Source organism: Zalophus californianus, chromosome 1, assembly GCF_009762305.2.
Source record: "Zalophus californianus isolate mZalCal1 chromosome 1, mZalCal1.pri.v2, whole genome shotgun sequence".
In the NCBI taxonomy this organism is placed as follows: domain Eukaryota; kingdom Metazoa; phylum Chordata; class Mammalia; order Carnivora; family Otariidae; genus Zalophus; species Zalophus californianus.
Genome location: NC_045595.1, coordinates 134183877 through 134211569, shown reverse-complemented (window position 1 = coordinate 134211569; position 27693 = coordinate 134183877). Strand labels below are relative to the sequence as shown.

Genomic DNA, 27693 nt, shown 5'->3' with positions numbered 1-27693 from the left:
AAGCCATCGGGTAGTGAGGAGCTACTGTTCCACATTTTATCATTACTGTAGAGATGGAATAAATTCACATGATACACTGCATCTGGGCTGTGTTTCCAAGTGCTTTAAAATAATTTGAACCAGATTTTTTGGCAGATATTCTTTGGGAGAGTTTTCTATGCCTCCCCCAGAAGTAGGTTTTTGTTTTTGTTTTTTTTTTTAATCTTCTCCAAGCTGCAGTGGGTCTTCACCTGTGCTCTGGAGTCCAGTTAAAGGGTTGGCTGCCTTTCCCCCAGCATCTGAGCCTTTTTCCATAGGGAGAAATGTGCTTTTCCTGGGCATCTCCCCTCCTCCAGGTTTGCCCCCCCGACAGAGGCTCTCTCCAGACTGCCACCCTGTATCTAGTCTAGGGAGAAGAGCCTGCAGGTAGCTGGGAGCTCCCCTTGCATCCTGGCTCTTGTTAGCCTATACGTAAACCTTTCACAATTTGTTTAAAACTTTTAGGTGATTTATTTTTATTTGTTTATATAGGTTCTGGACAGGTTATAATTTTGTAGTTTATCTGGCTTTTTCTTGTTGTTAGGGTGAGAGTGAGCCTCTTTTCCAACATTCTGGGTTCCAGGGGAAAGCAGAATGTCTCCTTGGCTTTTCACCTTGTGTATATTTCACAGGGAAAATGTGCTTCATTCACACAGCTTTCTTTCATCACGGTGTTGTTACAGGCAAGCTACTAGGAACTTTGCAAACTATATTAGTAAACTGGGTCTCAAAATGTTTTCTTTGTGTCTTCCCAGGTGTTGGGGATCTTGAATGTTAAAAAACTGCAGTTCACTTTTAAGAGTGCTGGAAAATGTTTCCTCCCATCTATTATCCAGGAACCAACTAAGCACAGGGATCTCTCATGTCAGGGAGTCATGGGTGTTAGGCACAGTTATTGGATGCCTAGCCCCCTAACAGGGCCTCCCTTGGCCAGGGGCCTACATTTGTGCTATAAAAGCCCATCTGTGTTAACTATTTTTTAAAAAATGCTTCAAGTAGTCTGAAATTTCTGCTGAATTAATAATTAATATAGCTAATGTAAAAATCTCTGCCAGATAGTTGAAATCATTGAGGATCAAAATAAATCTGAAATACATTATGCTAAGGAAAGACGCCAGACTCAAAAGGTACATTCTAAATGCCATATTATATGGCATTCGGAAAAGGTAAAACTGTTAGGATGGAGTCGTCGCCCAGGGTTAGGTAGGCGAGGAGGTAGTGTGACTGCAAGGGGATGAGGGAACTCTTCCCTACCTGATTGTGGTAAAGGTTAAATGACGCCATGCATTTGTCAAAACTCAGAACTGTGTGCCCAGAAGAGGGAATTATACTGTGTATCAGTTTAAGAACAAATTTTAAAAAACATTACCAAACAGAAGAATACAGAAAAAAGTACATGCTCATTGCATAATATTTGGAAAAGACAAGTACAAAGAAGAAAGTCCACAATTCCGTATGCTGGTTACAATCACAGTTATCCTTTGAGTGTATGTTCTTCTGGTTTTTATCCTTTGGCATTTTCACATAGTTAAAATGATATGATCTCTCTTTATATCATACATGTTATATATATAGTGATATGAATTCTGTTCTGCTTTTTAACACTATGCTGTAAACTAAATTATATAATAAACAATTCCTTATTATAAAACATTTCCATAAATGATATTTTAATAGAGTTATAATTTTTCACTATATGGTTGTACTATAATTTGTTTAAATATTACCCTAGGGTTGGTTGGATAGGTTGTTTCCAGTTTGTCAGTGTTATTGTTTTAAAAATTCAAGGAGCATCTTTGTTCAGAAATCTTTGCACACATCTCACACATTCCAGATTGTTTTGTTTTTGTTTTTAAAGATTTTATTTATTTATTTGAGAGAAAGTGAGAGAGAGCACGAGCGGGGGGAGGGTCAGAGGGAGAGGGAGAAGCAGGCTCCCCACTGAGCAAGGAGCCCTGATGCAGGACTCGATCCCAGGACCCCATGATCTTGACCTGAGCTGAAGGCAGACGCTTAACTGACTAAGCCACCCAGGCATCCCTATATTTTAAAGATAAATTTCTAGGAAATGTAATTATTGGACCAAAGAGTATGAATATTAACTTTTAAAATACATTTTGGTCAGGTTACCTTCTGGGAAATTTATACCATTTTAGTGACACATCAACAGAGTGTGGGAATTCTTGATTTTACCCCATCCCTTTATCAGCATTTGTGTTCATCTGTTTCCTCATACGGCAAATGGGGTAATGAGAGAATTTGTCTTACAGGATTTTGAAGTAATGCCTGTTAAGTGCATGGCACAATATCTGCAATGTTGTTAGCCCCTTTTGGTGATATTATTTGAATATTTGCTTGATAGATAAAAGTGGCATGGTATTCATTTTAACAGAATTTTAAAAATTACTAGTGAACTAGAATAATTTTTACTAAATTTATTATTTGCTGTTTGAATTTTTGCTCTGTGACTTGTCTGTGTGTTTTTGGGGGTCAAGATATTTTTGAGTAGGTTTTTTTCAGTGTTAAATATATTAAGGCTTGGTTAAGTTTATAGCAGGCTTTTTTTATTTTCCAGTTTGCTTTTATTTTATAATTTTGTTTTTGCTGACTTTTAACATATAATGGGTTTAAGGTTTTATGTAGTCATATCTATAAATCTTTTATTTTATGATTTCTTCTATTGCTTTTATATCCTGCCTCAAATAAAGATAAGTAAATAATCATGAGTTTTATTTTAATATTTTTTAATGGTTTTATTTATTTTTACTTTTGTTTTTAAATCTCTAAGTGTGTTTCTGATAGGAGGTGAAACTGAATTTTTTCAGTAGCATTTATTAAATATTCCTTCATTAATTTGTAACGCCTCCTCTACATAAAAAGTTATTTTAGAATTTATAGTCTGTTTCTGGGTCTTCCTGTTTATTCTTCTGTTTATTTTTGTATCAGTTCCACATAGTTTAGATTATTATTGCTATATAATAATCTTTAAATATCTTCTAGGAGAAATTCCTTCTTCTATCAATCATTTTTTAAAAAAGATTTATTTATTTATTATCTTAGTGGCGGGGAGGGGCAGAGAGGGAATGAGAGGGACAAGCAGACTCTGCCCTGAGCATGGAGCCCAACTCGGGGCTCCGATTCACAACTCTTAGATCATGACCTGAGCCGAAACCAAGAGTCGGACACTTAACCAACTGAGCCACCCAGGCGCCCCTTAATTACGAAACTTTTAAGACATCACAAAAGGGGTGCCTGGTGAGGTTAGGCGTCAAGACTCTTGATTTCAGCTCAGGTCATGATCTCAGTGTCGTGAGGTTGAGCTCCATGTGAGCACTGTGCTGCTGAGAGTGGAGCCTGCTTAAGATTCTCTCTCTTCCCTCTCCCTGCTCCCCACCCCTCTCACTATCACACTCTCTTTCTCTATCTAATAAATAAATAAATTAATAAATTAATTAAGACATCACCAAAAGAGACTAGTCTTTCAAACTTTACTCATCACCCAGCTCCAACAACCATCAACATTTTGCCATAGTGGTCAGTAAAATTTATAAAGGTTTATAAAGGCAGTGCTCTAAAAATAGTATTAAGGAACATGTTGGAAAGCTAGGTATATGGAGTAACCCAGATAAAATAATTTGTTAGTATATTTTAATATATAAAATCTTTCTTAGTATATTTTGGGTTTACTCATGAAAGTAATCTATGCTTTTCATATAAATTGTAAATAGTACAGAACGGTGGGAAGTTAGAAGTCAGAGTCTCCTCGTCCCCTGTAACTTCAGTCCCACTCCCCAGTGGGAACCACGTATCTGTTCAGCATGCTTTCTCTAGGGATTATTCCACATGTATGTAACTGGATGTGGCAGGCCCCCTTTCCCTGACTCAGAGGGAGGGAGGTGTCCCTGCCCCTCTACAAAAGGGGAAGGTCAGGAAGATGAGATGGTGTGCAGTCCTTGCAGCCCTTGGTGAACTGATGGAGTGTGGTGTCCCTGAGAACTCCACCATCAAGAGTCCTGTTATTCTGTTTGTCCCCAGGCCAACTCTGGGAGAAAGTCAGTGTCCTCTCCTCAGCAGATACACCGGGACATTTGAATGTTGACTTTTTTTTTTAAAAAGAAAGTCTAGTTCATATAAGGAAAAATATATCCCTCCCTTTAATATTACTTTGGTCTTACTTCTGGTGAAAGAACAACCCTGATGCTCTCATGGTGTGGATAATTCATATCCTTCTGGAGCTTGTAGGTGACTTCTCATTCTCCATTTTGCCCTGATAGGTAGGGGCCAGTGGATGGCTTCAGCTCATTATGCTGCTCAGATACAAAACATGCACAATTTTATTTTAAATAGGTGCAAATCTAGAAGTGCTAAGAAAGCTTTTTTTTTTTCTTTCCTTTTCTTCTCTACCTATAATAGTAGTTTCTTGCAGGGAGGCTGGATGAAATGAATGAAAGAAAACATTCATCTTCCATTGCCATTACTACTGAAATAATCAGCTCTTTTCTAAGGAGAGTTACCTAGTGCCCTGTTATTTCAGAATCAGTTGTTCAACATAAAGAAAATATAGTCCTTTATTGGATATTTGATCTTGGTCAAATGGTAAAGGTCAGTACATGGAATATAGGATTTGTAAGGGCTGTACAGTTTGTTCAAGTAATAGAGATTCAGATGTTATAAAGAAAATTTCCAAGATTTTACCGTCTGCCCTCCCTCTCCCTAGAGTTCTGTAAGCTGCAAAAATATAACTATGGTCATTGGTGGGTAGGTGCAGTTACATGCACACAGCTATTGTGGATTTACATGGTTAACAAAGATTGCCCTTATGTTCGTGGGTGTCGTGATGCCAGCCAAGCATTCATGCTATTCACGTCTAAATGAATGGGTAAAGAAGTTAATGTTTAGTAGGAAAAAGAACCTCCATATGGGGAATCAGGCACTTTCCATATTGCTGGTGGAAATGTAAAGTGGCACAACTGTTTTGGAGGGAGATTTGGCTAGATATCACAAACTGTTGTTTAAAAATTGCCTTGTTTGCTGCCCTGTATTAGGACTTTCAGACTTGGCGTTTAACTGGAGGTAGCATGTTCACAATACCTGATGGTAGAGAAAAAAAGAGCTTTCATAAGTTTTAACATCTCAAATTATATTAAATTTTTTCCTGTTAACTCTTAGGTATTTTCTTAAAGTACCTCGCATGCAGTTAACACTAATAAAGAATTGGCTCTGGGGATTACTAAACAGAGCAGCCTCTAATCTTAAAAGACTTTCTGGTATAACCAATTTGGGAAAACGTTTGGCAGTTTCTTACAAATTAAATATACACCTTTTCTTTGAGCAATACCATTAGTAGGTATTTATCGAAGAGAAATGCAAACACGTCTCCATACAGAGACCTTTACATGAATGTTCATGGCAACTTTATTCATAACAGCCCATATTGAAAAAGAAACCTGAATGTCTGCCATCAGGAGAATGGACAAACTGTGACGGTTCATATGATGGGATACAACTCAGCAATAAAAATAAATGAACTTCTGATACAACATGGATGAATCTGAAAAGTATTATCCTAAGAGAAAGAAGCTAGACACAAGAGTACATACTGTATGATTACATTATGTGAAGTTTTTTTTAATTTAAATTCAATTAACCAACTTATAGTACATCATTAGTTTCAGATGTAGTGTTCAATAATTTATCAGTTTCGTATAACACCCAGTGCTCATCGCATCACGTGCCCTCCTTAATGCCCATCATCCGGTTACCCTATCCTCCACCTACCTCCCTCCCCTCCAGCAACCCACAGTTTGTTTCCTATAGTTAAGAGTCTCTCATGGTTTTTCTCCCTCTCTGATGACTTCCCCTTCTGTTTTCCCTCCCTTCCCCTACGGTCCTCTGCCCTGTTTCTTATGTTCTGCATATGAGTGCAACTATATGATAATTGTCTTTCTCTGATTGACTTATTTCGCTCAGCATAATACCCTCCAATTCCATCCATGTTGATGTAAATGATAAGTATTCATCCCTTCTGATGGCTGAGTAATATTCCATTGTATATATGAACATCTTCTTTATCCGTTCATCTGTCAGTGGACATCTTGGCTCTTTCCACAGTTTGGCTATTGTGGACATTGCTGCTGTGAACATTGGGATGCAGGTGCTTCTTCAGATCACTACATTTGTATCTTTGAGGTAAATACCCAGTAGTGCAATTGCTGGGTCATAGGGTATCTCTATTTTTAACTTCTTGAGGAACCTCCATACTGTTTTCCAGAGTGGCTGCACCAGCTTGCATTCCCACCAACAGTGTAAGAGCGTTCCCTTTTCTCCACATCCACTCCAACATTTGTTGTTTCCTGTGTTGTATATGAAGTTTTTAAAAAGGCAAAAATAGTCTCTATTGAAAAATCACTTCAGGGCACCTGGGTGGCTCAGTCGGTTAAGCGTCAGCCTTCAGCTCCGGTCATGATCCCAGGGGTCCTGAGATCAAGTTCCGCATCGGGCTCCCTGTTCAGTGGGGAGCCTGCTTCTCCCTCTGTCCCTTCCCCTGCTTGTACTCTCTCTCTCTCTCTCTCTAATAAATAAATAAAATCTTTAAAAGAAAAAAAACAAAAATCGCTTCAGTGGTTGCCTAGGGGTTAGGAACAAGGGTTGACTGGGAAGGGGCATGAAGTTACTTTCTGTAGATGGAAACATTCTATATCTTGGAAGGAGTATGGGTTATGTGGATGTATCCATTTGTCAAAACTCATTAAAATATACACTTCAGATTTGAGTATTTCAATATATGTGAATTTTACCTTCTGCTTAAAAATAAACATTTATTTATTTTTTGTAAAAAAGGGTTTCCAGTTTCTCCTTGACCAGTTGCAAGCCTAACTCAAATTTCAGCTTGAATCATACAAATAAAAATTAGAGGTTTATCTACATTTATTACTTGTTAGGTATTTCATATTGTGCCCTTTTGAATCTTGGAGCATGACATTACGAAACAAGAGCATTAAGCATAAAGAACCAAGATGAAATGCATTATGAAAAGTCAGCCTGTCTCTGAGTATGCCATACTCTGCACATCACAGTTCTGAAAGGTGAGCGCACTTTTTCCCAAACGGTAGTAAGGGCGGGAGGTCTCCGTCAGATGACAGGCAAAGAACATCCTTCATTTTAGAATCATGATATTGTACTTGTACCTGGTCTTTAGAAGTAGTTCAGGAAACACTCTACATTCCTCCAGGACTTGAACATTGACCTTCCGCTGTGCCAACCCATGTTGTCCGCCTAGATAGTGACTTCTATTGGCTGCAGTGTTAAGTCTCTGGATTTTATTCCTCTGCAGCCTAGAGAGGTTGGAAGAGAGGGAGGGGAGGATTGTGGCCTGGATACATTTTCTTAAGAGCATCCTTTAAAAAATTTATCCCTGTATATTATTTTATTTTAAATATCCACTGGCATGATGTGTGTTTCATGTTGTGATTCCTCTAAAAAAGAAAAAAATTCTGATTCTCATCGACTCTAGGATTTCCCTCTCTGCCCCACACCTTCATCCCCCCCCCGTCCTGTTTCCCTTTGTTTCCAAATGAGAAAGTCCAGTAATTATTGGGCCTGTAATTCTGTGAGCACTCACCAATCCATAAACTCTCAGCAGTGAAATGACCTTGAATGAACTTCAGTGAGATTAGTCAGGAGAAAGGATTAAACACATTTACGTGAGTGCAGTGCTGAGAGGGATGGAGAGAGAGAAAGGTGGCACCATTTCCTGGGATCGAATGACCTCCTGGTGTAAGAAGTGTGGGCAGCAAGACCCCAGATACTTACCTTACACCTTGGGGCGGATCACAGAGGCAGAGATGAGGGCTTACCACCATTTCCTGGGAAGTTGCGCGAGGCTAGAATATATGGCAAAACAAGGTACTGTGAGAGCAATGATGCCCTTCTTTTATGTATGTTTTGTAAATAATGTTTTGTTATTCATCCTCATTCTCAGTGGAATAATGATTTAACTAACAAATTTTATATTAAAAGAATTTACTTGCAATACTGTTTCAAGTTTACTGAGGAGTTTAAAAGGGCTTTTTAAAAAGCATTAATCAGGGGCGCCTGGGTGGCTCAGTGGTTACGTGTCTGCCTTTGGCTCAGGTCATGATCCCAGGGTCCTGGGATCGAGTCCCACATCGAGCTCCCTGCTCCGTGGGAGGCCTGCTTCTCCCTCTCCCACTCCCCTGCTTGTGTTCCTTCTCTTACTGTCTCTCTTTCTGTCAAGTAAATAAAATCTTTTAAAAAAACCCATTAATCAGCTATGAACAATATTGTAGATGGTCATTTATTGAAAAATTCATATTAAAAAGAGATGACCAAATATTCTGAAAAAAATCAGGTTGTAGGATGGAATGTGTAAGTGTGAATCCATTTTAAGAGCATATATGTCTATACATAAATATGTGTGTATTGACCATTGTACACCAATGAGAGAACTATTTCATTTGGGGTGAAGGAGTGATAAGGAATTGTATTTTTCTTATTTTCGTGGTATTTTTTATTTTTTAAGATAACCAACATATATTGGTTTTGTAAAATGAAAATAAGAATTCAGATAATGCAACTCATGTTTCTGAAGAAAAATGTTAAGTCTGAAAAAAGTGTTAAATCTGAAATGCTAAGACTTCATTTTTAAACATATGAACTAATAACACACTGGTGGTTTAAAGTGGAAAAAAGAGAAACACTTCCCTTCAGTGGGCTGGGTGAGAAGGAACAGCATTTCTAAGTATGCCTTGAATGTATTTGGAAGCTAGTAGGACACATGCTCTAAGAGCTGAAGCAACTACTTCTTTCTAAGACTTCTTCTTTTATGGATGGGCTTTTTGATATTACCCCATTCCCCCTCCCCCTTTTTTTTTTGCCTTGAAAATGTTTATAGGGGCGCCTGGGTGGCTCATTCGTTAAGCGTCTGCCTTCAGGCTCGGATCATGATCCTGGGGTCCTGGGATTGAACCCCGTGTTGGGCTCCCTGCTCAACAGGAAGCCTGCTTCTCCCTCTCCCACTCCCCCTGCTTGTGTTCCCTCTCTCGCTGTGTCTCTGTCAAATAAATAAATAAAATCTTGAAAACAAAAAGAAAATGTTTATAATATGTTCATTCCTCTTGGATCACAGGTTAGGAAAAGTGATTAAACAACTGTCTTTGTCTCTCTTTATTCCTCTTTACTTATATTTGGAACCTATTGCCTCAATAGAGGGGAATTACTGAATAGAGAAGTGTGCTTGATCATCGTTACAGTATACTTTCTGAATTCATGCTTATAGTATGTATCATATACTTATATAGGATATAATACATATGCTGTCTTATCAAAGGCAAGGGGTACTATATATTTGCTATTTAAGAGAGAACAACTTGTTAATCAGATTTTGCTTTCCATTCTTAAAACACATAGGCGTTCGCCTGTGCATGCACACAAATCCTACAGGGCTTGAATTCAAGTGTAAATTATTGCCCTAATTTTATTAAAGTTGAATCATAAGGGCTTTACAGTTTTGTTACTAGTGAGGAGAGGAAGTAATTTGAAAGATTATGAAGAATTTCTGAATTCTAAACTCACAGCATTACATACACGTTGTTGCTTTTCTTCCTTCCCCCACTATAAAAGATTATAAAATGTTTGCCTACATGCTTTAGCTGTCAATCATTTTATTCTGTCTGTGACTCAAGAGAACAATGAAAATCTGAGTATCTTAACTTAGGTTTTGGGAGTGCCTAAATGTCCTTTCTGATATTACTGCAATCTTACATTCATTCATTGGCTGTGTTTATTCCATTAATTGTTCTTAGTTTGTGTTTGTTTCATGTGGTTGCTGTAACAGATGATCACGGACTTGATGGCCTAATACAGCAGAAATTTATTTTCTCATAGATCTAGAGGCCAGAAGTCCAAAATCAAGGTGCAGGTCTCTAGAGACTATAGGGGAAATTTACTTTCTCAGCTCTTTCAGGCTCTGGTGGCTCCAGGCCTGTGTTGGCTTCTGACTGCAGCATTCCAGTCTCAGACTCCATCTTCACATGGTCTTCTCCTGTTATCCTTTCTCTTTCTTTCTCTTTTTTAAAATTTATTTGGGGGGGGGGGTCAGGGCAGAGAGAGAATCTCCAACAGACTCCCTGCTGAGTGCAGAGCCCTGTGGGGCTCTATCCCACGACCCTGAGGTCATGACCTGAGCCGAAATCAAGAGTTGGATGCTCAACCAACTGAGCCACCCAGGTGCCCCTATTTTCCTCTCTTATAAAAATACATATGATTGCATTCTGGGCCCACCCAGATAATTCAAAATAGGCTCTTCCTCTCAAGAGCTTTAACTTAGTCAGTTCTGCAAGGACCCTTTTTTCACATAAGGCAATGTTCACAGGTACTAGGATTAGGACATGGTCTTATCTTTTGGGAGGGTGCACTATCCAGCCTGCTCTTTATATTTTAGGAAGATAAGCCCTTTATCAACTACATGTGCTGTACATTTTCCAATTTGTTGCTAATTTTTTAGTTTGTTCAAGGTATGTTTGCCCTGCCAAAGTGGCTTTTAAATTAACTTTATCAGTCTTTTCTTACTGGTATTTCTGCCATATTTTGAAAGGCTGTTCTGATTCCAGTATTATAAAAATATTCTCCTACATTTTCTTCTAGTATTTTTATGGTTTCATTATTTAATCTGGCTGGAGTTTATTGTTTTGGCAAGAAGTGAAAATATGGATATACTTAAACATTTTGACAATAATAAAATAACCTTACATAGCATCTGCCATATACCAGGAATTTTTCTTAAGTTCTCTAGCTATATTATAAACTCAATTCTTACAATGATTAGATCAGGTGATGTATTATAATTTCCCCCATTTTCATATCAAGAAAGTAAGGCACAGGGATGTCAAGCAACTTGCTTGAGATTAGTCTGCTGTAAGTGGCAGAGCCAAGATTTGAACCTAGGCATTGTGGCACCAGAGGTGATGCTCTTAATCACTGTACTTGATGTCTTTTTGTGACCAGAAGATTGACCCAACACTATTTGTAGAATAATCTCCCCTTGGCCCCATGTGAAATGCACTTTTATCATATACTATATGTTCATTTATATTTTGACCTAATTCTAATCTCTGTTTTGTTCCTGAGTCCTTCTGAACTCAAAATAAATTCTATCAGACTTATCTCATAGTGAAAGAGAAAGGTCAACTAAAGGGAGTTTATGAGCAGAATTTCAGTGCAAACCCAACAATGCATGGTGGGTGTTTGTGAGAAATCTATTGCAGTATCCTTGCGATCATAGCTCAAAGGACTGAATGATCAATTTAATTAGCTTTTATTGAATCTCTTATACACAAACTGCCTTCACATGTTATTTTAATTAATTAAGTTAGATAATATAGGTAAAGCAGGTCGCACAATGCCCAGTAGGCAGTAAGTGTTCAATAAATGGTAGTATTAATCCCCACAATGGCCCTCCAAGGAGATAGTAATAATTATTATCCATTCCCGTTTTACAGAGGGAGACCCTGAAGATAGAGGGGCTGGTTAGTGGCAGAGCTCAGATGCAAGTCCAGTTCTTTTCATTCTGTTTCCATACCTGAATGAATGAATGAATCAATCAATCAATCAATTGAGAGAGAGAGAGGAAAGAGGGAATGTTTGCCAGTGCTTCCAGGACTTTTTCTTAAACAAAAATAAAATTGTTTATCCATCATATTGCTAAAATGTCTTAAAATCCCACCATTTTGATTCCTTTGTATTAAGATATTTTTTTTCTCTAGGAGCTTTAGAAAGAAAGTGTAGAAACTTTTGGAAGAATGCTACATTAAATAATTATTACTCATCTCAGGTCTTCTCATCTCCTCATCTTATACCATATTATATTGTTTTGCCCAAGGCACTGCTTGCAGACCATAAACTTGTACTGAATCCAGGGCTAGAGTGGGCCAAGAATGAGAGGGCATAGACATGAAGGGGCCCACCCTGAGCAGTGGGGCAGGCTTGAGGTGGAGGTTTGAGTGCAGGAAGGCAGGTAAGCAGGTTTTCAAGCCAGGGTTGGCTTGTTTCCCAGGGTGCTGACCTCGTAATCAGCACAGAAGGAAACCACCTAGGCCTCCTTTTTAAGAATACTTTGAACACACAGAGATGATTATTTTTACTGAATGATAAGAGAAGCAGACAGCGAACAACCCAAATAAAAACTTTTTTTTTTTCCGTGAGCTGCATTTTTATAAGCAACAGGAAAGGACCACGAATAGTGTCAGGCTTCGGAATCAATGTTGTGCTTGCTTCTCTGTTGAATCAGCAGCATCAGGAGAGCTTATTAGAAATGCCCCGCCCCAGGCCTACTAAATCAGAATCTGCATTTGAAAACCCATGTGATTTATATATCCATTATAATTTGAGAAGCCCTGCTGCGGGCAGGGTATTGATTAAAATGCAGGTGGGGCATTTGAAATTCAGTGCTATAACAGGGAGCCTTATGGGAAGGAGGGATTAAGTAGTTTCACAGATTTTCTCAATTTCCTGCAGGGCCTTGATTGCTTTTTATTCAGAATACCCCAGGCAGCAGAGCTCAGTTTCACCTGTCCTGGAGTTATGAAGGGCTACGGGGAATGTCATCTCCAACTATTGTTGCTAAAGAAACTCATTGCTTAGAAATGTCCACCTCTGCAGGGCCTGTCTCATACAAGGGTACAATGTGAAATGTCAGCAGAAATTAAGGAGCATTAAAAAAATGTATCAGTTCAGGGGCGCCTGGGGGGCTCAGTTGGTTAAGCGACTGCCTTCGGCTCAGGTCATGATCCTGGAGTCCCAGAATTGAGTCCCACATAGGGCTCCCTGCTCAGCAGGGATTCTGCTTCTCCCTCTGACCCTCCCTCCTCTCATGCTCTCTATCTCTCATTCTCTCTCTCTCAAATAAATAAATAAAATCTTAAAAAAATTAATAAAAAATGTATCAGCTCTGTCTGTAAAGGAAAGAAGGAGAAAATGGATTTGGATAAGTATTAACAGAAATGCTATGCTTAGTAATATCTTACCAGTTCTCAAAACAGTTCTAAACAGGCATTGCAGAGCCTGGGACAAGAGTACAAACGGAGGCCCACATGCCCCAGTTAAATAAAACATGTTTTATCTCCCTACCTACCTTACAAACTTACTCTCATACTCTCCTACCAAAATTAAAATATGTATAAAGCTGTGGTTTTTATATGAGTAAAAATCAGAAAATAGCAAAGATGACAAAATTGAATTATTGCATGTGTCTGAGTGTTGTGTAGATGGGCCTGTGAAATTTGGGTGCGTAATAAAGATATCTGTAATCTGTAAGTCATTAATTAGTGTATAAAATATATATTTTTTTCTTGCCAGCAAGATTTTCATGTCAGCAAAAGCACTGTTGTTGTAATTGAGATTTTCACATAATTTTCACTGTTGAGAGCAGTGATCTAAAGTCAATGTGATCAGAGTAAAGTATTGTAATTGTGTTCAAGGAATTCACATTTTGAAGGTATGTATTTGCATCATGAATAAGGAGGAAGAAAGAAGGTTGATGCTTGGTAGTACTGGGCCTGAGATTTCATTATATAAGAATCTGCAGCATTCATGCCATGTGAAAGGAAAGATTTGATGTGATAATGAATTTGTCTCTTCTCTTACCTAAGCACTTCCACTGCTCCAGGCCTCCCAGCGCTCAGAAGCAGTGTCTGTACCTGGTATCAGCAGTGGCACAGCCCACGAACCAGCGGAGCATTGGATGCGGTCGCCTTTATTTTTGAGGATATAGACCAAGAAATGTGGCGAAGTACTTCCCTGGGGCTCCAGTGGTGTTAAGAGAGTAGATGTATAGGGCTGCAGTATGCCCTGTCAGCCCTGAACACTGGGTCACGAGTGACAGAGCCGCCCGTGTGGTCTTTAACATATATATTTATGGAAGGGAGGGCTGTGATATGTGGAGCTCTCAAAAGTGTGGGGCCTGGACCAAGGGTCGCAAGGAAACTTTTGGGGCAATGGAAGCGTTCCATATCTTGATCTGTCTGATGGTTACATGAGTGTATATATTTATCAGAATTCACCAAACTGTACACTTAAGATCTGTGCATTGTACCGCATGTAAATTATACTTCAATAAAGTCCTATTAACATAAGAAATAAAGGCTACCAGAGCATACTTTACTCTTTGTAAGCTAAAGGGGGTACCACAATATGATTCCATTACTCTAACACAACAATTTCAAGTATTCTTTTCTCATATGTCTGCACACATATGCAAAAATAACACCACATGCTTTCTTCTTTCTTTTTTAACTTGTCTACAATCCCACCTCACATATGGTTTTTATGTCCTTGATATGATATCTTAAATCTTTGTCTATGGAGATGGTCTTCATAATTATATAATGATTGCTTTCATTTTTCTACTCTTTCTTTAAAAAAAGATTTTATTTATTTGAGAGAGAGAGAGAGAGAGAGCACAGAGGGAGAGGGAGAAGCAGACTCCCTGCTGAGCAGAGAGCCCAATGAGGACTCCATTCCAGGACCCTGAGATCATGACCTGAGTCGAAGGCGGATGCTTAACCGACTAGCCACCCAGGCGCCCCTCATTTTTTCACTCTTATAAATAATATTCCAGTCTACCTTTTTATGTATAAGGTTTTTATTTTACTATTTTGTTGGCATAAATTTCCAGATATAGGATGAATGGGCAAAGGATTATGAAGATTTTAATGACTGTGTATTGAAGCTCTGTATTGTAATGGTTAAGATGTTGGGCTTTAGAGTTCAGAATGAGATGGATTCAAATTCTGGCTCTGTTCAACCTTGGATGAGCTACTGCAAATCTAGATCAATATTGCCCTTTTATCTTGAGGATTAAATGAGATGCTACATATAAAGGGCTTGGTATGTAACTACACAATAATCACTAGATAAAATATTGTGAAACTACTTTCTAAAGGGGCTCTACCAGCTTCACTCCCCAAGGTTACGTATGTGTTCTGGTTTTCCAACAAAATCCCAGCATTGGATGTTAGAATCTCAGTTGTTTTATGGATGAATGAGATATTCTATTGCTGTTTTAACTGCATTATCTGACTAATAGGAAGTTGGTAATTTTTCAGTGTTCTTGCTTTTAAAATCCTAAATTTCTCCTTTAAAAAAATTCTTCCACTTGCTTTTCTATTGCCTTTTATTCATTATTAATTTACAGACAAGACTTCAATGCTGTCTTATGGTTCAGGTCAAGCATTGCTATATATAGCACAGGACCCAGTAAAAGAAGGAAAAATGGGTTTGTGTTATTTCTGACCTGGCCAATAAAAAAGAGAAGTGAAACAGGATGTCTCCATGAGGTGGCTTTTTGTACCAGCCCGGCAACTGATTTCTCTGAGCTTCCAGTCTGTATGTGTTTTCCTGGCAGTCAAGTCTGGTCTAGTTGAGAGAGTGAGAGGGCGGGATGGGCCAGAGGAGGTTCATTTTAGTGCAAGGGTGCATTCCTTTACTATTATCCAACTCATTAAATGAGTTAATCTGTGAGGTGTGTGATCAGGGCTGGCTCACAGCTGCTGCTTGTTAGTGTTACTAACAGAGGCTGGGACAGGGGATCCTGGGCCCATTCCTAGTCCAGCGAGGCGGCAGACTCTTCTATTTTTCCTGTTCACCAGATTCCCTTGGTAATGTAGAAATGTGGCAGGGTCTGCCTTCCCTTGTCGGTCCAGACCAAACTTTGTTTCCCTAAATTACTTACTTACCTACAAATTTGGTTTCTTTTTTTTCTTCAGACCATACTTGAATCTTTTAAATCCCAATGTGACTGAAATTTCAGCCAGAGTGGAAGTCAAGGGTTTTGCTGCCCCAGTTGCAACAGGCAGACAGCAAAAGCTGTTATGAGCAGTTCCCTGCTCTCTGCTGTGAGGACAGTTGCAGTCAGTGGGAAAGGTCCTGCCCCAGAGCCTGCACTGCTCTCTGACTGGGTGGTGGACAATGCAGGGGTGTGGCTTGCTGCCTTCCCAAGCTGAGTTTCCATGGGATGTGCAAGGCTGTTTATTCCATCCCCGAGGAGGCTGTGTTGTCCCCCTTGATGCCTTTTGCATCTCTGGAACTCTGGGTCCGGGATAGCATACAATCACTCACTGTATACTTACGAGGGATAGAAAAGGGACAAGTTTTCCCCTGACCTATTTGTAACTTTGCCCAGGATACAGATTGTGTTGAAATTGAATTATCACTTCCCCTAGCCTTATGTGGGTTGAAAGAGACAAGTTCCCTAATCCATGCGCATCAAAAGTAGCAAGCAGCGAGCAGGAAGCGTCCACACAGAACCAAGGGGCCAGGCAGAGCGCAGTAGGCATTACCACTTTGGTGGGTCGTCACTGGTCATGCCCAACTGTTTCTGGAGAAGGAAAAGCCATTTTGCAACACAGGACACGTGAGGCTCAGAGTGTCCTTGCTCTGGTATCTAGCTAAGAGTTGGCAGAAATGGCCCTTCCCATGCAGGGCTGTCTAGGTTCTTTGCCATTGCACAGAAGGGGGCTCCTTTAGACAAAAGAGCTCCTGCCCTCCCTTCCCTACCCCATCTAGACAGGAGTGGATAGCAAGGCTTACCAGCAGTAGGGCTGGTCTTTGTGTGTCTTTTGGTCAGAGTATGAATGTGGCCTGTTTGGGGCTGAACCGAGTGTGCCCCTCTTCCAACAGGTCCTCAGATGTCAGGCATCACTAAAAGCTCGGTGTGTCTGAGGTTACCTCCATGCTCTGGGTCAGCACTGAGTCTAAGAAAACCGCATGATCTGTTGTGGCTGGCCAGGTGGGGTCATGAGGTTCCTTTGCTGGGACATCTTCAAGGACAACCCTTTCACTCCCTGGTAGGGGGCCAAGCTTTCTCAGCAAAGGCAAACCAGCTCATTTCTATTCTTGAAAAACAAATTATACATCTTAGTCCTGTTCATTTGGTAACCCCAAGTGGGAAAGATCTCTGTTGGAAGGCTGGGCAAACCTCCACACATTCCCATGATGAGAGACACTAGTTACCCTCTCAGGGGTGGTAGAGGACAGTGCTGCTGAAGACCAAGGGTCTGGGAACTCCTGTCATGGAAGGCCAAGGTTTGTCCTTAGAGTCTTGTGATCCCAGGCTGACTCTGACTCCATGCTTAAATTATATGACCACAGGCAAGGTCAGAATCTCTCTGGGTCTCCATTTCTTCACTTAAAAAATGAGATGGGTTGGGGGATGTTTGGCTTAACTCACTTCTGTTGTCCATTTTCAGATCTTACCTATTTAAAATGTCTAAAGCACACCTCAAATATTGAGGTCCAATAACAATAAATTGCATCTTATGATCTTGGTTTTTCTTTGTGGTTATTATCTCTTAAATATGCTCCCTCAGGTATGAAAATACAGTGATCCAGCTCTATTTTTGAGTGTACCATTTTCTCAGACTACCAGGAGATTATATTCTGAGAAACTCTTCAATTATATAACTCCTGTTCCTGCTTAAATTCTCTATGTTGGTTTCCATTTATAATTTATATTTTATTATGAAAAATTTGAAACATATGCAAAAGAATTATATAATGCAATCCCATGGACCCAACAACCAACTTTAATAATTATCCATATTTGTCAATCTGATTTCATCCCCTCCTCCCCCTGCCCCATACATTTTTGGCAAGAGGGAGGGAGCGCTTGAGTATTTTTTTTTTTAAGATTTTATTTATTTATTTATTCATGAGAGACAGAGAGAGAGAGGCAGAGGGAGAAGCAGGCTCCCAAGGAGCAGGGAGCCTGATGCGGGACTTGATCCCAGGACCCCGGGATCATGACCTGAGCCGAAGGCAGACGCTTAACCATCTGAGCCACCCAGGTGCCCGCACTTGAGTATTTTTAAGCAGATCTCAGACTTAATATCATTTTACTGTTTAAATACTTTAGTTTGTGTATAAAACCAAGAAGACTCTTCCCTTTTGCCAAATATAACTACAGCGTCATTATTGTACCCACTACAATTAACAGTGAAACAGGGGTTTAGTGAATTTTTAGTGAATTCAGGGTGGAAAGAGAAAGGAAGAATGAAGGAATGAGCTCTGGCCTGGGTTTACCTGCTTTCCTCCAGAGAAAGTGGTAGAATTCATTGAGAAGGCTCTTAGTATGTATATATTTATGTATGTATGTATGTATGTATGTATGTATGTATTTTTTTATTCATGAGAGACAGAGAGAGAGAGAGGCAGAGGGAGAAGCAGGCTCTCTGTGGAGCAGGTAGCCCGATGCAGGGTAGGGAGCCCGATGTGGGACTCGATCCCAGAACCTTGGGATCATGACCTGAGCTGAAGGCAGACTCTTAACTAACTGAGCCACCCAGGTACCTAAGAAGGGTCTTAGCATTTAAACTGGCACTTGCCCCAGCCCTTACAAGACTTTCAGGGAGTGTCTTGGTGGCTCAGTCCGTTAAACGTCCCACTCTTGGTTTTGGCTCAGGTCATGGTCTCAGGGTTCTGAGATTGAGCCCCGGTCAGCTCTGCACTCAGTGAGAGTCTGCTTGAGATTTTCCCCCTCCCTTTCCCTCTGTTCCTTCCCCTGCTCATGTACAAGCACTTTCTCTCAAATAAATAAATAAATAAGTAAATAAGTAAGTAAATAAATAAATAAAATCTTAAAAAGAAAAAACTTTCAGCAAACAAATATGGGAAAGGCCTTTCCAGACGAAGGGCTATAACTAGTATTTACCGAGCATCTACTGTGTACATCCCCATATGTATCATCTCCTTTAACTTTCACACTGAAGCTGAGAAGGTTCTGGGAGGAGCTTCCAAAATATAACCTTCCTATTGGTCAACGTTACAATATCATACCATTACCCTGACTCCAGGCTAAATCAATGGCAGGTTCCTATTTAGCATCAATGTACAAGACTATTTGACCCTGCCTTAATCTTATCTGATGTTTAACTGCTCTAGAAATAATAACCAGCTCATTTTTTTAGATTCTCTGGGTTATAATTAAATGAGGATAATACTATCTTAGGCAGTGAGAGTGTGAAAATGCTTTCCTATTTCCAACCCAGCTAAGGATTTCCATTCAGTCTTCTCCCCTCTCTAATCCTGTTCCCCCAAATGGATAGAATGCAAATCATAGGGCTTACAAATCACTCTTAGGATTAGAGGACATTGGTAGGTTTGTGCTTGAAAGATTTGAATTTTTGCGTTGGAAGCCTGTAACTTTTTGTTCAGTATGGAGTATCTTTAATTAGCAAAATAGAGAAGTGTCTCCTTAAACATGCTTGGCAGTGGGAAGAGGCCCTTGAAGTATTCTGGAAGGAGACGAAAGGTAATTAAGGAGGGAGGCAAAAAGGAAGGAATGAGGGAGGGAAGGAAACAAAAAGCCAAGAACATTCATAAATGTCAGATAGATTTTATGACCCAGCTTGGGATGAACTCTGGTGACCTAGATTGTTTGTGTGTAAGACCTAAAGGAGTAGGCAGGTCCCTGAGTACCTGCCTTGGTAATGAGACCATCCCAGCAGCTATATTGTGAAGCTGCTGAAGCTTAAGCTTCAGGGCCCCTTCCTTGTGTTGACCCTCCTAAAGCCTTGGGAGAGGCTCTAGAAATGTGTTCCTGTGCTCCTGGGTATAAGCTTCACACCACACAAAACCCAGATCCATTCCTGCATCTCAGGAATAGAGTTCTCAAGAGAATAATGTGCCTATAACCATATGTAGATAAGTCCCAGATTTCCCTAGTAGTGAAACTTCCCTTCCCCCCCCCACTTCCTTTTAAATTCTCTTTGTGATTTACACAAATTTAACCTAATTTGTATTTCATTTGTGCAGATAAAATTATGCAGCAGGAAATCAGGTCCTTGGTGGCAGTGGACATAATTGAACAACTTCACAGACAGTTTGCCATTCTCTCAGGTAAGGGGCAAATTAATTTGTATTTTAGATTTTGTTGCAGGGGATCTTGTTGGGAAGGGCCCTGCCTCTTGAACCTGGATGAACAGTGTACCCAAGTCTTAGACATCCCTTCAGCTTCTCCCAGAGTTACAATGAATAGCTGGAGGAGGGTCAGATCTCATAGATGTCATTCCTATTGCTGTTGGGTGCAATTTGATCTTCCTTAAGGGAGTACATTTCTTTGAGGTTGTAAAGAACAGAGCTAAAAAGATTTTGAGGAAGGGAAAGGAAATAACTACTGATATCAGCTGCCACCGTGATGTTCTTCCTACATTCTTGTTGGAGGTTTTTCCTAAGATCTAACCTTAAGAGAGTTTGGTTTTAAGGGTTCATGAGCATTGGTGAGGTTATTTGTTCTCTTCAAGATTTGTCTTTTATTCTTAGCTCTTATGGACCTAATTTTAATGCATTGATTTCCATTGAGCATTTGGGAATAAAGAGAGGCTAGTGTTCATAAAAGTCTAGAAATTTTCTGAGCCTATGCACAATCCTGAGAAATTGTCATTACCAGAATACTCTTCTTTCTTATTCACTTAGCGAATGTTGACATGACTTTGATTACTGAAACTGGAGATACGTACCAAACCCTAAATTACAGTTAGACCTGTCTTAGAAGCATGGTGTGAAATTGTCCTTAGCACACATCACAGAGGAATAAGGTGGCAAGTTACTCTCCTCATCTTTTACACCTGAAAAAAGCAACAAAGCTACCTTAGTTCCATCACAGAGAATATGAAGTTGGTATGAACTTAACCCTACAACATGGGATATTAAAAGAGACACATTTCTGGGAGGCGGAGCAAGATGGCGGAGGAGTAGGAGACCTGGATTTCGTCTGGTCTCAGGAATTCAGCTGGAGAGGGATCAAACCATTCTGAACACCTATGAACTCAACAGGAGATCAAAGAAAAGAATAGGAACAAGTCTCTGAACAGAAAAGTGACCACTTTCTGGAAGGTAGGATATGCGGAGAAGTGAATCCAAGGTGCTATTTGGGAGGATAGACGGCGGGGGAGGGGGGCCTCCGTCAGCCGCTTCTGGCAAGTGATAGAGTCGTGGAGCACAAAATTGGAACTTTTAAGAAGTCGGCACTGCTGAGGGACGTCACTCCAGTGGCTAAGCAGCAGGTGGAACCCTCGCGGGACAGTGTGGTCTCAGGACCCTTGGGGTCACAGAAAGACCTGGATGACCTAGCAGAGCTCCCAGGTATTGGGGCGGGGAAGCCGGCTGCAGAGACGGCTGCAGAGATGGAGTCGAGGCATGGGCTCTCAGCTCGGGGTTGCCATAAACCGTGATCCACAGCCCAGTTGGGCCACTGCTCCTCCAGCAGGGACCCAACAAGCGGCAGATCCGGGGAGACTCCCCTTCCTCCACTGGGGGGGAGTGGCGCGGGAGGGCACCTCAGGGATCTGCTGGGTTTGGAGACTCCACATGGGGTCGTGTGCCAGAGAGGAACGCTCAGTCACAGGCCGGGTGAGCATGGAGTGCGGCCAGAGATGGGGAGACGGGAGTGACTGACTGCTTTTCTCTGGGGGCATACTGAGGAGTGGGGCCCCGAGTTCTCAGCTCCTCCGGGGCAGAGATTGGGAGGCCGCCATTTTTTTTTTCCCCTTGCCATTTTCATTCTCATCCTCCAAAGCTGTAGGGAAACTTTGCAGGGACCAAAAGCTCCGGAGACAAACCCGAGCAGATTACTTAGCCCAGACTGACAAGGGCGGGGCAATTCCACCTCCTGCAAAGACTTTTGGGAACCACGGCAACAGGCCCCCCCTCCCCCAGAAGATCAGCAAGAACAGCCAGACAAGACAAGTTTACCGATTCAATGATAACGGCAGAACTCCAGAGCTAGGGGAATACTGCACATAGAATTGATGGCTTTTTTACTATGATTCTTTAGTCTTTCAAAGTTAATTTTTTTTAACTGTTTTTTTTGAAAATTTTCTTTTTCCCTTTTTCAACCAACATCTTATCAATCCCTTTTTTAAAAAACATTTTTATTTTTCATTTTGAGAGTCATATTCTATCCCTTCGTAGTAGTTCCCCTTATTTTTGGCATATATATATAAGTTGTTCTCTCTTTAAAATTTTAAGATACAGTTTCTTCTAACAGATCAAAATATACCCTGAATCTCTAGTGTATGGCTTTGTTCTAGTCTCCTGCCTGACCACATTCTCTCCCATTTATTCTTTTTTTTCTTTTATAAATTGTCTTCTTTCTTTTTTCAAACAACTTATTTTATCAATTCCTTTTATAAAATTTTTTATAATTTTCATCTTTACAGTCATATTCCATCCCTTCATCATATCAACCCTTATTTTTGTACATATGTAAGTTTTTCTTTCTTTAAAATTTTGGGAGGCACTTTTCTTCTAACAGACAAAAATACACCCAAAATCTAGTGTGTGGCACTGATGTATGAACCAGCCTGATCATATTTGATCATATTCTGTTTTTTTTTGTTTTGTTCTGTTTTTATCTTTTTCTTTTTCTTCTTTTTTCTTTCTTTCCCTTTCTTTTCCCCGTTTCAGGTCTTTTCTGATTTGTTTAGAGTATATTTTCTGGGGATGTTGTTACCCTGTTAGCATTTTGTTCTCTCATTCATCTATTCTCCTCTGGACAAAATGACAAGATGGAAAAAATCACCTCAACAAAAAGAACAATAGGTAGTACTGACTGCCAGGGACCTACTCAATATGGACATTAGTTTGATGTCGGACCTAGAGTTCAGAATGATGATTTTAAAGATACTAGCTGGGCTTGAAAAAAGCATGGAAGTTACTAGAGAAACCCTTTTTGGAGAAATAAAAGAACTAAAATCTAACCCCAAGTCGAAATCAAAAAGCCTATTAATGAGGTACAATAAAAAATGGGGGCGCTTACCTGCTAGGATAAATGAGGCAGAAGAGAGAATCAGTGATATAGAAGACCAAATGATGGAAATTAAGAAGCTGAGAAAAAGGAGATAAAAAACTACTGGATCACGAGGGCAGAATTCGAGAGATAAGCGATACCATAAGATGAAACAACATTAGAATAATTGGGATCCCAGAAGAAGAAGAAAGAGAGAGAGGGGCAGAAGGTATATTGGAGCAAATTATAGCAGAGAACTTCCCTAATGTGGGGAAGGAAACAGGCATCAAAATCCAGGAGGCACAGAGAACCCCTCTCAAAATCAATAATAATAGGTCAACACCCCAACATCTAATAGTAAAACTTAGAGTCTCAGAGACAAAGAGAAAATCCTGAAAGCAGCTCGGGAGAAGAGATATGTAACCTACAATGGTAGAAACATTAGATTGGCAACAGACCTATCCACAGAGACCTGGCAGGCCGGAAAGGACAGGCATGATATATTCAGAGCACTAAACGAGAAAAATATGCAGCCAAGAATACTATATACAGTGAAGCTGTCATTGAAAATAGAAGGAGAGATAAAAAGCTTCCAGGACAAACAAAAACTAAAGGAATTGACAAACATGAAACCAGCCCTACAAGAAATATTGAAAGGGGTCCTCTAAGCAAAGAGAGAGCCTAAAAGCAACATAGACCAGAAAGGAACACAGACAATATACAGTAACAGTCACCTTATAGGCAATACAATGGCACTAAATTTATATCTTTCAATAGTTACCCTGAATGTAAATGGGCTAAATGCCCCAATCAAAAGCACAGGCTATCAGATTGAATAAAAAAAACAAGACCCATCGATATGTTGTCTGCAAGAGACTCATTTTAGACCCAAAGACACCCCCACATTGAAAGTGAAGGGATGGAAAACCATTTACCATGCTAATGGACACCAAAAGAAAGCTGGGGTGGCAATCCTTATATCAGACAAATTAGATTTTAAACCAAAGACTGTAATAAGAGATGAGGAAGGACACTATATCCTGCTTAAAGGGTCTATCCAACAAGAAGATCTAACCATTGTAAATATCTATGCCCCTAACATGGGAGCAGCCAATTATATAAGGCAATTATAACAAAAGGAAGGAAACACATCAACAGCAATACAATAATAGTGGGGGACTTTACCACCCCCCTGACTGAAATGGACAGATCATCTAGCAAAAGATCAACAAGGAAATAAAGACTTTAAATGACACACTGGACCAGATGGACTTCACAGATATATTCAGAACATTCCATCCCAAAGCAACAGAATACACATTCTTCTCTAGTGCCCATGGAACATTCTCCAGAATAGATCACATCCTAGGTCACAAATCAGGTCTCAACCGGTACCCAAAGATTGGAATTATTCCCTGCATATTTTCAGACCACAATGCTTTGAAACTAGAACTCAGTCACAGGAGGAAAGTCAGAAAGAACTCAAATACATGGAGGCTAAAGAGCATCCTACTAAAGAATGAATGGGTCAACCAGGAAATTAAAGAAGAATTTAAAAAATTCATGGAAACCAATGAAAATGAAAACACAACTGTTCAAAATCTTTGGGATGCAGGAAAGGCAGTCCTAAGAGGAAAGTATATAGCAATACAAGCCTTTCTCAAGAAACAAGAAAGGTCTCAAATATACAACCTAACCCTACACCTAAAGGAGCTAGAGAAAAAACAGCAAATAAAGCCTAAACCCAGCAGGAGAAGAGAAATCATAAAGATCAGAGCAGAAATCAATAAACTAGAAACCAAAAGAAGAGTAGAACAGATCAACGAAACTAGAAGCTGGTTCTTTGAAAGAATTAACAAGATTGATAAACCCCTGGCCAGACTTATCAAAAAGAAAAGAGAAATGACCCAAATCAACAAACTCATGAATGAAAGAGGAGAGATCACAACCAACACCAAAGAAATACAAACAATTTTAAGAACATTTTATGAGCAACTAAATGCCAGCCAATTAGATAACCTGGAAGAAATGGGTGCATTCCTAGAGATGTATCAACTACCAAAACTGAACCAGAAAGAAATAGAAAACCTGAACAGACCTATAACCACTAAGGAAATTGAAGCAGTCATCAAAAATCTCCCAACAAACAAAAGCCCAGGGCCAGATGGCTTCCCAGGGGAATTCTACCAAACATTTAAAGAAGAATGAATACCTATTCTCCTGAAACTGTTCCAAAAAAAAGAAATGGAAGGAAAACTTCCAAACTCATTTTATGAGGCCACCATTACCTTGATCCCCAAACCAGACAAAGACCCCATCACAAAGGAGAATTACAGACCAATATCCTTGATGAACATGGATGCAAAAATTCTCACCAAAATACTAGCCAATAGGCTCCAACAGTACATTAAAAGGATTATTCACCATGACCAAGCGGGATTTATCCCTGGGCTGCAAGGTTGGTTCAACATCTGCAAATCAATCAACGTGATACAATACATTAACAAAAGAAAGAGCAAGAATCATATGATCCTCTCAATAGATGCAGAAAAAGCATTTGACAAAGTACAGCATCCTTTCTTGATCAAAACTCTTCAGAGTGTAGGGATAGAGAGTACATACCTCAATATCATAAAAGCCATGTATGAGAAACCTATAGTGAATATCATTCTCAATGGGGTAAAACTGAGAGCGTTCCCCCTAAGGTCGGGAACACGGCAGAGATGTCCACTATCACCACTGCTATTCAACATAGTATTAGAAGTCCTAGTCACAGCAATCAGACAACAAAAAGAAATCAAAGGCATCCGAATTGGCAAAGAGGAAGTCAAACTCTCACTCTTTGCAGATGATATGATACTTTATGTGGAGAACCCAAAAGACTCCACCGCAAAACTGCTAGAACCCATACAGGAATTCATAAAGTGGCAGGATATAAAATCAATGCACAGAAATCCGTGGCATTCCTATACACCAACAACAAGACAGAAGAGAGACAAATCAAGGAGTCGATCCCATTTACAATTGCACCAAAACCATAAGATACCTAGGAATAAATCTAACCAAAGAGGCAAAGGATCTGTACTCAGAAAACTATAAAATACTCATGAAAGAAATTGAGGAAGACACAAAGAAATGGAAAAATGTTCCATGCTCCTGGATTGGAAGAACAAACATTGTGAAGATGTCAATCCTACCTAGAGCAACCTACACATTCAATGCAATCCCCATCAAAATACCATCCACTTTTTTCAAAGAAATGGAACAAATAATCCTAAAATTTGTATGGAACCAGAAAAGACCCCGAATAGCCAGAGGAATGTTGAAAAAGAAAAGCAAAGCTGGCAGCATCACAATTCCGGACTTCCAGCTCTATTACAAAGCTGTCATCATCACGACAGAATGGTACTGGCACAGAAACAGACACATAGATCAATGGAACCGAATAGAGAGCCCAGAAAATGGACCCTCAACTCTATGGTTCAACTCATCTTTGACAAAGCAGGAAAGAATGTCCAAAGGAAAAAAGACCATCTCTTCAACAAATGGTGTTGGGAAAATTGGACAGCCACATGCAGAAGAATGAAACTGGACCATTTCCTTACACCACACACAAAAATAGACTCCAAATGGTTGAAAGACTTAAATGTGAGACAGGAGTCCATCAAAATCCTAAAGGAGAACACAGGCAGCAACCTCTTGGGCCTCAGCCACAGCAACTTCTTCCTAGAAACATCGCCAAAGGCAAGGGAAGCCAGGGCAAAAATGAACTATTGGGACTTCATCAAGATAAAAAGCTTTTGCATAGCAGAAGAAACAGTCAACAAAACGAAAGACATCAACAGAATGGGAGAAGATATTTGCAAATGACATATCAGATGAAGGTCTAGTATCCAAAATGTATAAAGAACTTTTTAAACTCAACACCCAAAGAACAAATGATCCAATCAAGAAATGGGCAGAAGACATGAACAGACATTTTTCCAAAGAAGACATCCAAATGGCCAACAGACACATGAAAAAGTGCTCAACATCGCTCGGCATCAGGGAAATCCAAATCAAAACCTCAATGAGATACCACCTCACACCCGTCAGAATGGCTAAAATTAACAAGTCAGGAAACGATAGATGTTGGCGGGGATGCGGAGAAAGGGGAACCCTCCTACACTATTGGTGGGAATGCAAGCTGGTGCAGGCACTCTGGAAAACAGTATGGAGGTTCCTCAAAAAGTTGAAAATAGAGCTACCCTACGATCCAGCAGTTGCACTACTGGGTATTTACCCCAAAGATACAAATGTAGGGATCTGAAGGGGTACGTGCATCCCGATGTTTATAGCAGCAATGTCCACAATGGCCAAAATGTGGAAAGAGCCAAGATGTCCATCGACAGATGAATGGATAAAGAAGAAATGGTATATATATACACAATGGAATATTATGCAGCCATCAAAAGGAATGAGATCTTGCCATTTACAACGACGTGGATGGACCTGGAGGATGTTATGCTGAGCCACATAAGTCAATCAGAGAATGATATGTATCATATGACCTCACTGATATGAGGAATTCTTAATCTCAGGAAACAAACTGAGGGTTGCTGGAGTTGCGGGGGGTGGGAGGGTTGGGGTGACTGGGTGATAGATATTGGGGAGGTTATGTGCTATGGTGAGTGCTGTGAATTGTGCAAGACTGTTGAATCACAGATCTGTACCTCTGAAACAAATAATGCAATATATGTTAAGAAAAAAAAAGGAAGAAGATAGCAGGTGGGGAAGAATGAAGGGGGGGGAAATTGGAGGGGGAGACGAACCATGAGAGACGATGGACTCTGAAAAACAAACTGAGGGTTCTAGAGGGGAGGGGGGTGGGAAGA

At 40.1% G+C, this 27693-nt stretch overlaps 1 protein-coding gene across 1 annotated transcript in view; it reads left to right on the top strand.

Annotated features, from left to right (window-relative positions):
* Positions 1-27693, top strand: part of MCF2L2 (MCF.2 cell line derived transforming sequence-like 2) — a 257309-nt gene that overhangs the window by 8461 nt on the left and 221155 nt on the right. The window contains 1 exon segment of the mRNA XM_027583512.2: positions 19846-19929. Within this exon segment, the coding sequence (XP_027439313.2) occupies positions 19846-19929 (84 nt within the window).